General features: G+C 43.6%; 1 protein-coding gene across 2 annotated transcripts in view; it reads left to right on the top strand.

The window, feature by feature from the left end:
* LOC311426245 (unconventional myosin-Vb-like) overlaps positions 1-15,617 on the top strand; it is a 72,574-nt gene extending 56,957 nt beyond the window's left edge. Inside the window, exons 30-40 of one of the 2 annotated variants that reach the window (XM_084502448.1) lie at positions 2,596-2,673; positions 3,812-4,010; positions 4,484-4,577; positions 5,319-5,462; positions 5,897-6,048; positions 6,256-6,345; positions 8,210-8,360; positions 9,168-9,453; positions 9,929-10,103; positions 10,740-10,820; positions 11,207-15,617. In XM_084502448.1, coding sequence (XP_084358574.1) covers positions 2,596-2,673; positions 3,812-4,010; positions 4,484-4,577; positions 5,319-5,462; positions 5,897-6,048; positions 6,256-6,345; positions 8,210-8,360; positions 9,168-9,453; positions 9,929-10,103; positions 10,740-10,820; positions 11,207-11,359 — 1,603 coding nt within the window. In that variant the 3' untranslated portion in view covers positions 11,360-15,617. The remainder of the gene's footprint in view (positions 1-2,595; positions 2,674-3,811; positions 4,011-4,483; positions 4,578-5,318; positions 5,463-5,896; positions 6,049-6,255; positions 6,346-8,209; positions 8,361-9,167; positions 9,454-9,928; positions 10,104-10,739; positions 10,821-11,206) is intronic. The other variant, XM_084502447.1, reaches the window with a different exon arrangement.
* Positions 15,618-15,716: the final 99 nt, after the last annotated feature.

Raw genomic sequence — 15,716 nt, forward strand, 5'->3', positions numbered from 1 at the left:
AATCAGCGAGGTTTTTGGTGGTGATTTATCCAGCGGCTTGTAAATCATCACCAGCTTCCCCGTGGTACGGTTCCCTGTGCATTTGTTTGGATATTGGGTAGGTTTATAAGCTGTAGGCTGGAGCTGATGGCAATAAAAGAGACGAAAACAAATGCTCAGGGAGCACGGGCTGTTGTTTTGGGGGGATATAAATTAACATTCCCTCCCCCCAGCACCAATCTGGAAGAAAAAAAACCCACACAACTGCTTTCTCTTTAATCTTTATCAATAAATAAATATCTTGAGGAGAAGCTTTTCTGGTGGGATTGCAATTCTGAAGGAGGACTGATGAGCAAGAGCCACTTTTTCAGTGAGTATTTCCATTTTTTATTTTACCTCTTGCTCTCACCCCTAACCAAAGGGGATGCTCTCACCACTGGGGCAAACCTGTGGGTCACTCCTAGCTTGGAGTCATCATATCTCAGCTGTTTAGGCTGGGAAAAACACTTTATTTTGGGGAGCATGCCAAATTTCACTGAATTCACCGAATGCCTGATTAATCTGGGAATTTAAATGCAGCAGGAGGAAAACGGGAAGAGCTGCCAGGTGCTGCTAACCCAGCCCGTGGAGCGGTTCTGTTTCTCCCTGCTGCTCTCGAGGGAAACCCTTTGATGCCAGGTCAAGGGGAACCTTGAATTAAAAGCAGCCCTTTGTAAATTCAGTGAACTCAGCTTTTTTTTTCCTCTTTTTTTTTGACTTTCAGCAGCTAAAGAACAAAGCACCAAGTGAGCTTCCAGCTAATTTTCTGCTTTAATGACGGAATGCAAACCTCCGTAGTCCCTTTGTTCCCCCATTTTAGTTCTTGGGATCTTTCTTTCAAGGCTGTTTGATCTCGCTGGAAACAGGGAGCCTCCGAAAGGCCAGGCGATGATGTTAGAGATAACCGCAGCGTGCACTATTTTTCTGTTCAATCCAAAACAAATTTGCATCTTCTAGTGAAATGCCCCTTCCTCTTAAGGTGATCATGATCTAAAGAGGATAAAAATGAACATCTCTGGGGTTTGGTACACTCGCATCTCCTTCAAGCTACTTGCATCAGGCCACACAGAGGCTTTGTGAAATTTTTGGAGGAATGAGGCTTTGTGAATTTTATCCTTTCAACTCAGTTCAGGCTTGTCTGAGCGAAGCATTTAGCATTTTAGGAAACAATTACGGCACGTGCACTAATTAATCCAGTTAGCAAGGAAGGACCCCTAATGACTTTTAATGCCTCAGTCGATACGAACGTCTGGGAGAAGGGAATCTCAAGGATTTCAAAGTCAGTGCCACGTTGATGAATACAAACCAAAGCTTATTTCCCAGGGCAGCTTTATCTTAGTATAATTGCACTCCCTTGAATTCCCAGGCTGCTGACTTGTAACGCAATCTGAGGACTTTTCCTGGGTTTTTGCTTGTTTTCCGTGTCTAAATCCATGTTCTGTTAGGATCATCTGGACAACCAAAGACCTGGCTAATAGATTAATGCAAACCAGACCAATAAAACTTCCCTCCATATCTGTCAGACCACAGATCCTTTTGGAAACCTGCGATGTATGGGGAAAAATGGGGTTTTAATCAAAATTCATACATATGGCTTCACCAGCTGGATTGGCCAGAAGAGTTGGCTGGTGTTGAATTGCCACTCCAGGACAGCAGCAGCGAGACACCTCCCGAATCCTTTCGTGGCAGTGCTGCAACACCCCAAAACCTTTCTAATTCCCCATATGGGGCTGATTAATGTCCATTATTGAGTTTTGTATCAGTGAGTGTGGGTTTAAAGGCAGAGTTTTCCTCGCCAGGGAATGGCACCTACCACAGCTCTTCGCAAAACAGGAGATGCGTATTGGCTCGATTCCCTTTTTCTCTGAAATCTCAGTGATATGTTAAGCAATTTTTTATTATTATTATTTCCCAAAAGAGAAGATATTGTCAAACTGGAGTTGAAACCGAGCAAAATCTTGGTGTAGGAAGCGCACCTGGACAGGTTCACCCAACCACACTTATTTGAAATGCGTTCGACGCCTCATAAAAAAAGAGAAACGAGTTCCCTGCCTTTCTGCCTAGATATGTAGGGAAATTGGATCTCATATGGATGTAAGAGAAGCTGGGGAAACAAATATCCAAAGGAGGTTTGGATCCAAGGCTGCCCTGAAGAAAGGCTGATGTGTTTGGCTTGATGACTGAGAAAACCCTTGACTGGAATAGAATTTATTTTAGGGTACAGAAGGTCTGGAAGAGAAAAGGGGTGAGGTACCCACTTATGAGTGAGATGTTTTGAGTAGGCCTGAGTGAAAAACCCCAAAATATGTTAGGAGGTACGTGAGCAAACAACCCTTCCCTTTAGTCCTCAGTTTGGCTTTGCCAGACCCGTGGAGAGGTCTGCAAGAGTTGAGGTGGTGTAGAAGTACCAGCCGGCATTATTTTGGGGTGATTTTGAACCTGGCTCCTTAAAAAATCGTGTCCTTAAAAAATAATAAAAAAAAACCAAGGGTTCTGCTCTTCTTCCCCTTCTATTTCAATTGACCTTTTGTCTCTCTCTGTCCTCTTGTTCCCTTTTTTTCTGTCCTTTATTTCTAGCAAGACTGAGGACTGGGGTTATCTCAATGAAGATGGAGAGCTCGGCTTGGCTTATCAAGGTTTAAAGCAAGTTGCCAGGTCAACCGCTTTCTTTTTTTTTCCCCTCTTCTTCCTCTCCCCCCTTTCTCTTTCCGTTTCATTTCTTTTTCTTTTCCTCTGCCTGTTGCCTTCTGTGGGAGCAGCTAGAGGGGGAATATATGAAAAGAGGAAGGATCTGAGACCCTCCTCTAATTTTTAAGAGGAGATTGTGGCTGGGCACAGCTCCTGGTGGTGGCTGAGCTCTCAGTTGGACTCATTGGGGCATGACTTGAAACCTCCACATCTCCTGGGGATGCTGGTGCTTCTCAAAGGATCTCTTATACCCAAGCTGGTGGATATTTGGGAACACAGATGGAAATGAAAGCAAGGCAGGAGGACTCGTGGGGTCTTCTTCTGGTTCGATACGGTGCTCCGAAGAGCTAATAATTAGCTGTTAATCAGTCTCTAGGGCAGTTAGGGGGCTCCATATCCATGATTTTCATAAAAAACATTGAACGAGCTGATTGAAAACACTGTTAAGAGGAAAAGTTGTAATAATTTTTTGTATATCATCTAAAGCAGTCCCATCTAGAGAGATCGGGGTAAAACCAGGCAATAACGGGACAAATAAGAGATGATTTTTTTACTTTTCAAAGGAGGAGCCCGAGTTCATAGAAGGAACACGTTCCTGAGGGTAGCTCATGGTTAATCCGAATGCGCACGAAGAAATAAAATGAAAATTAGTTGCTTGATACTTATTTCATAGCGGGCCTGTATTTTCCGAGCCTATTAAGGACATAAATCCTGACAACATGATTGCAAGGCTGGGTGCGTTATTGTCTCTGTTTTCACAGTTGGAAAAGATCCTTTTGTATCTCTGGCTGGAAAATGGGGGTTGCAACTGGCTTTAAAAAAACAACAAGTGTAATAAAACCCTACAAAGAAACACGCTTAATAAGGAAGTTCGGGGATTTTTTTTCCCCCTTTCCCATCTTCTTTCAAAACTGTTTAATCTCCCGTCGAGTAAATGACAGATTCCTGTGAGTTATAGCCATACTGCCCCCTTTTGTGTCATTTTTATAGGGAGGTTGACTGGAAACATCTCCCATCTTGGCTGATTTTGAAGGATCTTAACTCAAACGGTGTTTACTGCCATGATACCGAAATCAATCCCTGTTGGCTTTGGTCCTTTTCTCAGGTTGCTGGAAGCACAGCTCCAGGATCAGAGAAGAGAGCACGAGGAGGAGGTGGAAGCTCTGCAAAACCAGGTGGAGGCGATGAAAGAAGAGCTGGAGAAACAGCAGCAGGCTTTCCTGCAGACCCTGCAGCTCTCTCCAGAGGCTCAGGTGGAGTTTGGACTCCAGCAGGAAATCACACGGCTCACCAACGAAAACCTGGTAAGAGACTGCTGAAAAGAGACACGAAACACGAAGGGGAGGCACCTGGGGGTCTTCCAACCCTCCTAAACCCTCTGCAGGCTCCTTCAGCATCTCCCCCTGGTGCTGTTGGTGCTCTTTGGAGCATCCATACCCTTGAGCTGTTTGGTGGCCAAGGCTTTTGTTACTCCTGTGTCCTTTATTCTTTTTTTCTGAGCCTGCCTCCGTGTGGCACTGCCTACCAAAAGACACCACTGAAGTTGCTGGTGGCCCCTCCGCTCTGTAATTAGGCACTAAGGCAACGTCAGCCTTTCCTTTTGCTTCTAGCAACACAATTTTCCTCTGTCAAAACACTCGTATCGTGTGTTACTGATACACAGAGCAGCCTGTGAGCTCCTGGCTGCTAGTGACTCCAGCCTCAAACTCACCTCAGATGACTTGTGCTTGTTCTTTTTATTTTTATCTTTAAACTCACTGCGTCTTCCGTTTTCCAGGATCTTAAAGAACTGCTGGAGAAGCTGGAAAAGAATGAAAAGAAGCTGAAGAAGCAGCTGAAGATTTACATGAAGAAGGTCCAAGATTTTGAAGGTGAATTGGGTGGGGGGAACAGCGCTCTGCTTTGGCTCCTTGGAGGCTGCAGCTTCCCTTTCCTTCCCCCCGCTCTCTGTTGATGCTGTGATAAATCACAGAACCCCTCATCTCTGAAAACGAGGCATTAAGGGAAATTAAGCTGAAAAACTGGCGAATTTCCACGGCTGGCACAGCTGCTCTTTGTCAGTGTGCTTTGCATGCAGCCGGCTGATGTTTCCTCATATACACGCGTGCTGGTCTCTTGCATTTTATTAACATTTTATGGGTGCACAGAGCTTAATATTGTGCCTTTGTGGCACTTAGTTCGGCTTTACAGCCAGCCTGAAGCTGAGATGCTTAGGTATTTTTCATTGCCTGCCCTTTTTTTTCCTCCCCCTCCGTGAAAATGATGCATCAAAAAGTTTCCCGTGGGGTTACCGCTTACCACCTTCTAACTGCAGCCTTGGAAAATAGCAACTGACTTCATCTTTTACTCTTTAGGTCTGACTTCTGGGCTCTTTCTTTCGCTCGGTAGACTGGTAACTCAAGATTTTGTAAGTCAGGACCCGCTTCTCTAAATTTTTATAGGTCTGAGTTAAAGGTTTCATTGGAAGCTTTCTATAAAACACGCTGCTGCCTGCTCTAAGGCCAATGAATTTTGGAGACTTGGGCCAAGATGCTTTACAACTAGTCCTCGGTCACCAGATGTTATGTTTCACCCTCATTTCACCCTCCTTTCACCCTCCTTTCTCCTTGCAGCGTCCCAAGCCATGGTCCCGGAGGAGAGGAGACAACACGAGCGTAACAGGCAGGTTGCTGTCCAGAGGAAGGAGAAAGATTTTCAGGGGATGCTGGAATATTACAAGGAGGATGAGCCCCTCCTCATCCGAAACCTCATCACAGGTGAGGAGTTTGCTCTTGTCTGGCTCCTCCTGCTCTCACCAGGGAGAATTTGTAAATTTGACATCTCAAAACAGGCACGTTTTTTCCCCAATTAATCTTTCCCAGGGCTGCGTGTTTATGGTGATGACAATTTTGGCAGGCAAAGCTGTGTGTTGCTTTACCAAGCAGTTACACCGGCATGGATACGATCCTAAGGGGTAGAAAAAATAGAAAATGAAAAAAAAAAAAAAAAGGAGGCTGTAGATCTCAGAGCGGGCAGCAACTGGTGAGCTTGAGAGAGCAGCAGAGAGGGATGCAAGTTGCAGAGCCAAAATCTTAGCCTCCTCGGGGCAGGGGAAGAAGAGTTTGACTGGGATCATCTGCTCAGGTGTTTCTGCTTCACCTGGCATCAGCGAATTTTAAGAGGGTTTAAAAATCACTATCAAACCTTCTAGATCTCAAGCCCCAAGCAGTGTCTGCTACCGTTCCCTGCCTTCCTGCCTACATCCTCTACATGTGCATCAGGCACGCGGATTACATCAACGACGACCAGAAAGTGCACTCCTTGCTCACCTCCACCATCAATGGCATCAAGAAGGTGCTGAAGGTAGGCGTTGGCTTCCTCTGTCTTAAAATGGTTATAAACCACGACAAAATGTCAGATATTCAGCTCTTGTTGTGGTTTTGAGATCCAGTCACGCTTGAAACGATAGTTTCAAGATCTAGGTGGGGAGACCCCAAGCCGTTTTGGCTTGCCGTGCCAGCTGCCCCCGTTGAAGAAGGCTCTGACGTGTTTTTCGTTTTGCTCCCCCAGAAACACAACGATGACTTTGAGATGACGTCCTTTTGGTTGGCGAACACGTGTCGCCTCCTGCACTGTTTGAAGCAGTACAGCGGCGATGCGGTAAGGAGCTCGTAGCTGCTCTGAAATGTTTTGGCATTCCTGCCACGGGTGGCGTTCGGGTCCCCTGGGTCTTGTGGCTTTGCTCTGGCAACGATTTGGGGTCATCCCATCCTTTCTTCTACTTGGATATGATGCGAGGCTGCTCCTAACAGAAATTCATGGACAAGATGTTTCGAAGAAGAAACCAGCAACCTCGTAACCTGCATTTCCAGGACGATACCCAAAAAACTTTGAATTTCAAAGCCAGTTGTGCTATTTGATCTGTCAGAACAGGGGATTTCCTTCTGGTAGGCTGCTCTTGAAGGCTGTTTCCCTCAGGTTGGTCGGCCCCACAGCTTTTCTTTAGCCAAGACTTTCAGACGAGGAAAAACGTCCCAAATCTTGCAATATTTTTGTGGATGTTGCCATTTTTTTTCCTGTTCAGCTGGTTCAAAATAACAACACTCAATCACACCGTAAGGTTTCAGAAGGAAATCCTCTCATTTCTTGCCACCGCCGTGTTTCACGTTTCAGTTCTTTCCTTTATTTATAGCCATACCCGATCCCTTCTGACAAAATCAGATCATCACAGGCCTCGTGGTACGTTACACGCCGCCATCCTTATAGCCGTGCGCTGTTGGTGTTAAAATTTGTAGCATCCCCCAGTGCTGTAGTTTGTCATTCAGTCGTGATTCGTGCTAGATGATGCATTGAGCAGTCAAGCTTTAGGAATAAAGATAAATTGAGAATTTAAAGCAAAGTTGTCATGCAACCAAATGAAAAAGTCAGATCATTCACATGATGATGACCTCTGAGTCCTCCGGGCCTCTGAGGTTTAAATGAAAGAGTGAAATTCGTTAGTTAATACTCAATTTATGCTCTAGTTTGCCCTCTTCTGCCTAGATAACAACATGACATTTAAACAAAATCCTGTTCCAGAAAACAGCAGGGAAAAAAAAAAAAAAAAAAACACTTTAAATTTCACATTTTTGCCATGATTTGCTGGGTCAGCTGAAGCAGCTATTTACAAATCCTTTTAGTATAACCCTGAGTTTGAAATCCACCTGATTTTTTTTAAAAAAGCACTCTTATTAGTGAAGAAAACTGATGTGTTTTGAGTTGATTTTAGCATTTGCATATTGTATTTCTGCATTTTGCCAGTCAGCAAGCAACAAAGCGGTTGCATACCTCTTGCTTTGACCCCAAAATTGATAGGAGCATATAAACAGGCAATTACAGTGGCTGTGTTAATTGCATAACTGTGTCACACGTGCCTCTGCCAGCAGAGTTGGCATTAATGTGGAAGCCCAGAACTCAAGGCTACAGCTTCCATTTGTGGCATCAGAAATCTGCCGTGTTTTCGGCAAAAGGCAGGGAAAAAATCAGCTACGAGGGAGATTTCGGAGCTTCAAAACAGTTGAAAATGCTGTCAATAAACAACAGCACCTGGTTGTCTTTTTCTTGAATTATTTTGCAAAATTTTCACCTCAAAATAATCAGTCTCTCGCAAATAATTGCGACTCCCAGGAAGCAAATGGATTAGAAAAAATGTTTCTCAGGGGACTGCAGAGTCGCTTTTAATTTCATTTCTGTATTGAAATTAATCCAGATGTGGTTTTCCTTGCTAAAGGTAAAATGAAAAAGTACCATTTAACGATGCTTTTTTGGCCCTTCTAGTTGTAATTTATGACTGAGATAATCACATGTGATTTATGACTCTCAATTTTTTTTCTATAATTGAGTTTAGAAATGCCCTCTGGTAACACATCTGGATGTGTTATGCTCTGAGGTGTTCTCTATTCATTAATTTTTAATATTTACGGTTATTTTATTGGACTGCAGAGGGCTGGAATAACAAAACCGGCTGTTTTCGTCATCTTCTCAGGTTTTTATGACGCAGAACACGCCGAAGCAGAACGAGCACTGCCTCAAAAACTTCGACCTGACCGAGTACCGCCAGGTGCTGAGCCACCTCTCCACCCAGATCTACCAGCAGCTCATCAAGGTGGCGGAGGGCATCCTGCAACCCATGATTGGTAAGTTCCCCAAAACGTTAGCTTTTAGGAGCGTTTTTTTCTGTTTGTTTGATTGTTTTGCTTCAGTTATATACTCCATGGGTGTTTTGCAGACCTTTGTGTGGTGCTAGCAAGACTTCTCCCCAAAGGAAAAGCCTGCAGCAGGCAACAGAGGCCTATGGTAGGGAAGGGGAAAAGAAAAAAGCCTTGGTTTGGAGGAGGTCCTCGTGTTTGCAGCGACCTGGAGTGGAAGAAGCAGACCTGAAAATAAGAATATGTACTAGGGAGGAGTTATTTTTATCCCCCAGTGATGGAAAATTGCTCCTTTCTTTCCATTCGGGAGGCAGGGACAGAGGGGAGGTAGCGCTGGTGGTTCTCTGCGAATGGTCTTCCCCTGCAGGTTTGTGGCTGAGCTTTTTGTGGGTGGAAATACTTAAAAGCAGAGAGGAAAACAAATGAAAGAAGAGGATAAAGAACATCTGGTTTGCTTTGCAAGGGCAAATCAGTATGAGAAGAGTCATCTCCTCAGCTAAATCTGGCCTGCTCCTCGCTGAGCTCGTGGCGGGGGCTGTTCTCAGCGTTTTCCATCTCACAGCTGCTGGTATTTTCCTCGAGCTCACAGCCTCGACCCCTCCATAGCTGGGGCTCTTTCTCTTTGCCCTCCAACATCTGCATATTCCCTGCTCCTTGCAGAAAGTTGCCGTGTTCGCTGTCAGCTAGCCAGGCTAGCAGTACGTGGATCTGTTCTCCTTTCAGACCTCTAGGTCTGAATTATGATTAAATTATGATTAAATGCTCATCTCTGCTGTTTTTTTCCCCCTTTTTCAGTGTCTGGGGTGCTGGAATATGAGAGCATCCAAGGGCTTTCGGGCGTGAAACCGATGGGCTACCGCAACCGCTCGTCCAGCATGGAAGACGGCGACAACTCCTACAGCTTGGAGGCGATCGTTCGCCAGCTCAACACCTTCCACACCACCGTGTGCGAGCAGGGCCTGGACCCCGAGATCATCCAGCAGGTCTTCAAGCAGCTCTTCTACATGATCAACGCCGTTGCCTTGAACAACCTCCTGCTGCGGAAGGACGTCTGCTCCTGGAGCACGGGCATGCAGCTAAGGTGGGCCGAGGGCTCTGCTCGAGAATATTTTGTTGATTTTTTTCTTTGATTTGGTAAGGGGAGAAACTTCGCATTCAGCAGGGGGCTTCTGGAGTTGGCCGAAGTGCAAGGAATAAGCAGGAGTAGCTAAAAGCTGACCCCTGCAAGCCTGCCAGGAACAGCTCATCAATATTTATTAGCGTAAATCTTCTCACTGTAATAAAGCTTCCTCCTCGCTGTAAATGATTTAAACCTTCCCTTCGCCAGCCTTTCCCCACCCCGCAGGGGATTCTTGGCGTGCTGCCTTTCAGCCCGAGAGTGGGTGCAGATAGATATTGAGCTTTGCTCTGGTTGTTTTATGCCATGTGAATCGCAAATATGCATCCAAAATCCTGATATGCCAACACTGCAAGATACCCTTAAGCCTCGTGAGTGATTTCTGAGATGCTGCGTCTCATCCCTCAGCTCGATTCTTCTCTTTGTTGCGTTCCCCCAGGTTTAACATCAGCCAGCTGGAGGAGTGGCTGCGTGGCAAGAACCTGCAGCAGAGCGGAGCCCTCCAGACCCTGGAGCCCTTGATTCAGGCCGCCCAGCTCCTGCAGCTGAAAAAGAAAACGGCGGAGGACGCCGAGGCCATCTGCTCCCTGTGCACAGCGCTCACGACGCAGCAGGTGGGGAACAGGAGGGTGCAGGGATCAGGGAAGATGCAAACCCGAACAAACCAGCCTCCAGTTTGCTCCTCGTACCCTGCCTGCGAGCAGGACGGAGCCCTCGGTGTGGGAATGCTGCGAGGCGACCTCTGAGCGCCCTGCTGGGCATTTTGTGCCTTGTAGAGTTTGGTGTAACCAGGGCGAGGCCAGTGATCTGCTGCAGAAACCACAGGGATAATCCACCAGCTTGGGGATGTAGTGGGAAAACACCTGGAGATCATTCTTAGGCAAAAAAAAAGCTCTGCTGACTCTCAGTGTGAAGTAAACACTGCCTTAACCCTCTGTTTTTTTGGCAAGTGGAGATAAGCTGTGTGCTGAATATATTGTAAGCATCTGTTTACCGAGCCACCACGATGATTCTTGTGCTGCCTCCTAGGCAAACAGGCATGCTGTAAGAGAAAATGTGCAGAGAAAACCATTTTTCCTCCTCCATACAGATTTGGGTACCGTATTTCATCACTTCTGGGCAGATTTCTCCCAATTCTGCTCCTCAGTGAGGTCACGGGAGGTTTGCTCCGGCCATACCCGGACAAAATGGTAGTGGTGGAAAATTTCGGCTTCTTACCATTGCCTGTAATCCGATTTTGTTTCCGACAGATTGTGAAGATCCTGAATCTCTACACTCCTGTGAATGAGTTTGAAGAACGGGTGACGGTAGCTTTCATACGAGACATACAGGTAAAGCAGAAGGCTATGAAATGGAGGAGATGAGAATGATTTAATATACGTGTCGTTAGGAATAACTGGGGTGTTTTGTAACAGCTCTGCCTGCTGAATGTTGTCCTGAATTTAGTGCCGCGTTGCTCACTTGCAACGCCCAGCTTCAGGGTCATCCGGGCTGTTAATCACGAAGGGCTGAAGACCAAGATAAGCAGCGAAATTCCCAGCTCAGGCAATTTTGGGGCACGCTGGGACGCGTGGTAGCAAACAGCACAGGCCCACGAGAAGTTTTACTGGCAGAGCGAGGTGCCAGTGCGATTAGAATTAATTAGAAAATTAGAAATTATGAATTTATTTATAATTTTAAAGGTTTTAAACGTCTGTTTTCTTCTTCCCCCTCCTAGACACATTTGCAAGAGCGAAACGACCCCCCGCAGCTGCTGCTCGACTTCAAGCACATGTTCCCCGTTTCGTTCCCCTTCAACCCTTCCTCCATAACGATGGACACCATTCATATTCCGGCTTCTCTCAACTTGGAGTTTCTCAACAAAGTCTGAAGAAAGCCTACCTAAAGCCTTCGCTCGTACCCAGAGGCCTCCAGCAAAGAAGGAAAAATCGCAGGAGAAACGCGAGGAGCTCTTTAAATATGGACCAAACAGGTTTATGGAAGAGCCAAGAGAGTAATAAACGGATGCTAAAGTGTACAGTAAAAAAAAAAAAGAGACCGATCTGTATGATTTCTTGGGTAATTTACAGCTCGGAATGAGGATACTTGAAATGTAGATTTATTTTTTACTGCTCGATTTTATGTTGGCATTGTTCGAAGCCCGTAACAACCTCCAAAAGCCCCTGAGAAAGAGAATGGTGAGGGGGAGACAACGTATTTTGCTCTTCATAGGTGTCTGTGAAGGAATGACAGTGAAAAACTAAATCTGAGACACTTAGGCTGCCTTCAAGGACGCGTGGTTTGCCTAATAACTAGCTGGGGTGGATGTGCTAATAAGGGAGAGACGCAATTCTGTCTCTTCTTGCTTGGAGCTGTGTGGCAAACGTGATTTCAGAAGGTGCAAATACGTATCTGTGACGCAGGCTGAGGTCGCACGTGTTTCCACTGCTGTGTGATTTGTCACAAAGATTGAGAAATTGTGTTAGTCGGACTCCGTATTGTGCATCTCTGACTTACCTGCTTCAGAGGAATGAAATAAATGGGCAGTTTGGCATTTTTTGCACAGATAAGACATGCCGACGCAGCCCAGTTTGATAATTAGGTCCTAAATCATGTTCAGTGGATTAGTCCTAGCCATAGCAGTCAATGGGAAAATTCTGTGTGATTCAAGCAATGCGTTAACACACAAAAAAAGAGTAAAATGTAAAAAAATATATATATAATTGTAAACCGGTACGTTAGTGATGTAAGCCAATTATTTAAACAAGAAGATTTTGATCCTACAGCCTTAAACTGATCAAAACAGCGAGCAATCTGAATTCTAACCATTAGGGTTTGTTTGTGTGGCTTAGAAATTAAAACAAGCAAACCCTCTGACATCCCCAGGTAGGCACTGAGAGGGGACAGCTACTCCCAAAAGCAGCAATTGACTTTTTCTCAGTACGAGAAAGCATAAAACCACCAGGCTTTCAGGAAAAAAAAAAAAAAAAAAAAAAAGGTTAAAGTTGGGTTCCTGGGGCTGAGAGATGCCGTAGAGCAATCCTGATTGCAGTCAGTCCACGAATTAGGACTACACTGGTCTGTGGGGTGATCCTTCTGCCATAGCTCAGCGTGCCAAAACGCAGCCAGGAGATTTGGAAGCAGCGAAAGCCCTGCTCGTCTTCATGTCGTGAGCATTTTTGGCCTTTCCACTTCCATCTATCTACGTAGATGTTAACTTCTCTGCTTTTGTGGTTGCCGTTTTTGTAGTCTCAGCACTTCTGCCCGATTTAAGAGCTTTCAAAAAGCCTCTCTGCACCCGACTGTGTTTAGTTGGTCTAAATCACATCCAAACAGCGAATTTCTGATCAGCTGGGAGCATTAAAAATAGAATGTAAAGCCTCTTAAAGATTCACGACGCCGAAACCTGCCGTGCTGCAGGCACCTTTTGAGAGAAGGTGTGTGTTTGGATTTAAACACCGTGTATATAATCGATGTATATACAAATTGTAATAGAGCTGTATGTACTATATATGTATATGACTATCAAAAAGCACATTTTTAAAGGAAAAAAAAAAAAAGAAAAGTTGAGTGCTGTTAAGAAATACATTGGTCTATGCCTGTGTTGTTCCAGATGGATGATGATTTAGTACGCCTGTTACCAGTGAAGGACAGACTTAAGGTCATTCTCTAGGGAGAAGTTATCTTTCCGTCTAACCATCACCCAGCTAATTACTGAAGAAAATTGATTGCTTGGATAGTTACCAGCACTACCTCCAAACTACAGCCCTTGAGCATTTGCATCTACGACGTTTATTCAGTAGTGCCTTCATCTCCCCTTCGATCACGATGAGGATGACACCACCATTTTGCTGTGCCACTTGCTCATCTACAACATTTTTATTTATTGTACCTACCTCTTTCCACATTTTTCAGATGAATGTGTTTTTTTTGTGTTTTTTTTTTTTTTTTTTCTTTTGTTTTCCAGTGCTCTGAATTTAATTTTTAATGCTGTTTTATCCCTTTTTCCATCCTCGGAATCACGGTGTATATATATATAAAAAAAAAATCAAAGCAGAATTTAGTCTTTCCATCAGTGCTATTTCTCAGAATTCACCTTAGGCCGGCAGTTTCCTCTCAGGCTCTTCAGGTCTTTACCTCTCTTTGCTGTAAATTATTCAGGGTACGATTCCCAACAGCCTGATTAAACCAGTGCTCATCATTCAGACTAAATGACAGGTTGCTGCAGCATCCTCTCCTGCAATGATTTTGCTACCGAGCACAGTCACAATCATGGTTAATGCTCTTCTAGGGGATAGCGGTCTTTCACTGGCTTTTTCAGGACCAGAATTTATATGTACAACAAAGATTTTCTTAAAAAAAAAACAACAAACAACAACGACAACTCTTAGTATGTACAGATAGGAACTGGGATTTGATGTCCTGGTCTGTAATAACGTAGCTTACCCATTAAAATCCATCTGGAAGAGGACTCTGCTAAATATCTTGAATATATTTTTTATCTTTTTTTCAGTTTGCACTTTTTGAAATTTATTTTTAAATATTGATTTTTGTTAAATCATTGTGCTCGAGCATGCCTTTCTTTTCCTCGGATGGGCGCTTCTTTATTTAAAGGATACGTCCAACGCAAAGCCCGGCTTTCAGAAAGCTGGCTGCTTTCCAGGTCCGCCTTCATTTTGAAATATTGATTCCGAAGTTGAGCATTTTCCCTACTGTGTGCCTTTAGTTGTTACTAAGGTAACTGACTTCTCAACCACTGGTAAACTGTGGGAGGTTTTTTATATTATTATTATTATTATTAGTCTGCCACAAACAGTTTTCTGTGGATTTAGAAGTCCACTTCTAAAATCTCTTTGAGAAGGTCGACAAAAACACTTAAGAAGTTCCTAAGAAAAGACATATTGAACCGTATTGATTTTTTTGCATGTATAATGTACCTCAGAAAAACCACTACTGGCAGTCCAAAAAAAAAAAAAAAAAAAAAAAGAAGAAAGTTAAAAACAAAATACAAACTACACACACCACCACCAAACCAACACCTTAAACCCAAGTTCAGCTTTGTGCTGTCTGACCTGTGAAGTGTCTAGGACAAAATACACATTTCATTTCCAGCTGAAACTTGACTTTATTTTATTCTTTTTACTTTTTCTTTTTCTTTTACTGGCAGTTCTGTAGCTGAGGCTGCTTATCTTTCAGCTCGTAAGGCTGTTGTAGTAGTTGACTGTAGAAAAGACCATTAAACTTAATGAGAATTAAGTTATTCGAAATAATTTATGCAAGTGTAAATCAAACATTTTTTGTTCATGCTTTATCATACTTTGTTCATAATTTATCTAACGGCACTTCTACGAGTGAAACAACAAAATGTGGGTGTGCTGCAGAGTTTGAGCATACGCAGTGGCTGCTACCTTTCCTGGTGACTTGAACATTGAAATCACAACCTGTCTAAAGCCTTTGCAATATCTGACCCCTCAATTTGTGGCTTACAAAAGATGCAAGTGTCAGGGATGCACTTGAAACACCAGGTCCTTTTCCTCTTTTCAACCATAAATGAGCAAGATTATGCAAACTCCTTCTTCCAGACCGTTTAACTGAAAAATTAACATTTTACCATTGCATCTAAGTATGATAATCTAATTAAAAGGAATTGCATGAACTGCCATGAAACCTATTCCTTCAGCTTCATTGATTCATATTTATTACAGCCATAAATTATTTTTTACCGAAAAAAAAAAAAGTTATAGCACTGTAGATGTTCATGAAAATAATCCAGAGGACCTATGCCCCGACAAGCATACAATTTATTTCAAAAGGTAAATGCCAGTGGACTAAGGCTTTCGAATTAAGTTGAAATTAAAAGAAAACAAATTATAAAAAAATATTTCTTCTTATTATAGTGCAATATCTATTTTTGGGGGGTTGGGGTGAAGTCTAATTACCTTAACAAGCAGAAGGTATGGCTGCTCTAAAAGAAGTTGAATGATATACAGGAGCGATGAAATACTACTGCTTATAAAATATTTTTCCATTTTGAACAAATCTGTAAACTACACCTTTGTTTATAGGAAAAATGCTTGTAATAGTCACTGTAATATTCAGCTGTGGATAAGAAAAAAAATGTGAAATAAACACTTTTGAAGAAATCGTGACTTGGTCAAAAATGGGCTGTGTTAAATACACATTTCGGTATTTGCTTCATACATTGGAAACTGATATTTCTAATTTACAAACACAAAGAGTCTAAAACC

The sequence above is a fragment of the Aythya ferina genome, assembly GCF_964211825.1.
Source record: "Aythya ferina genome assembly, chromosome: W".
Classification (NCBI taxonomy): Eukaryota; Metazoa; Chordata; class Aves; order Anseriformes; family Anatidae; genus Aythya; species Aythya ferina.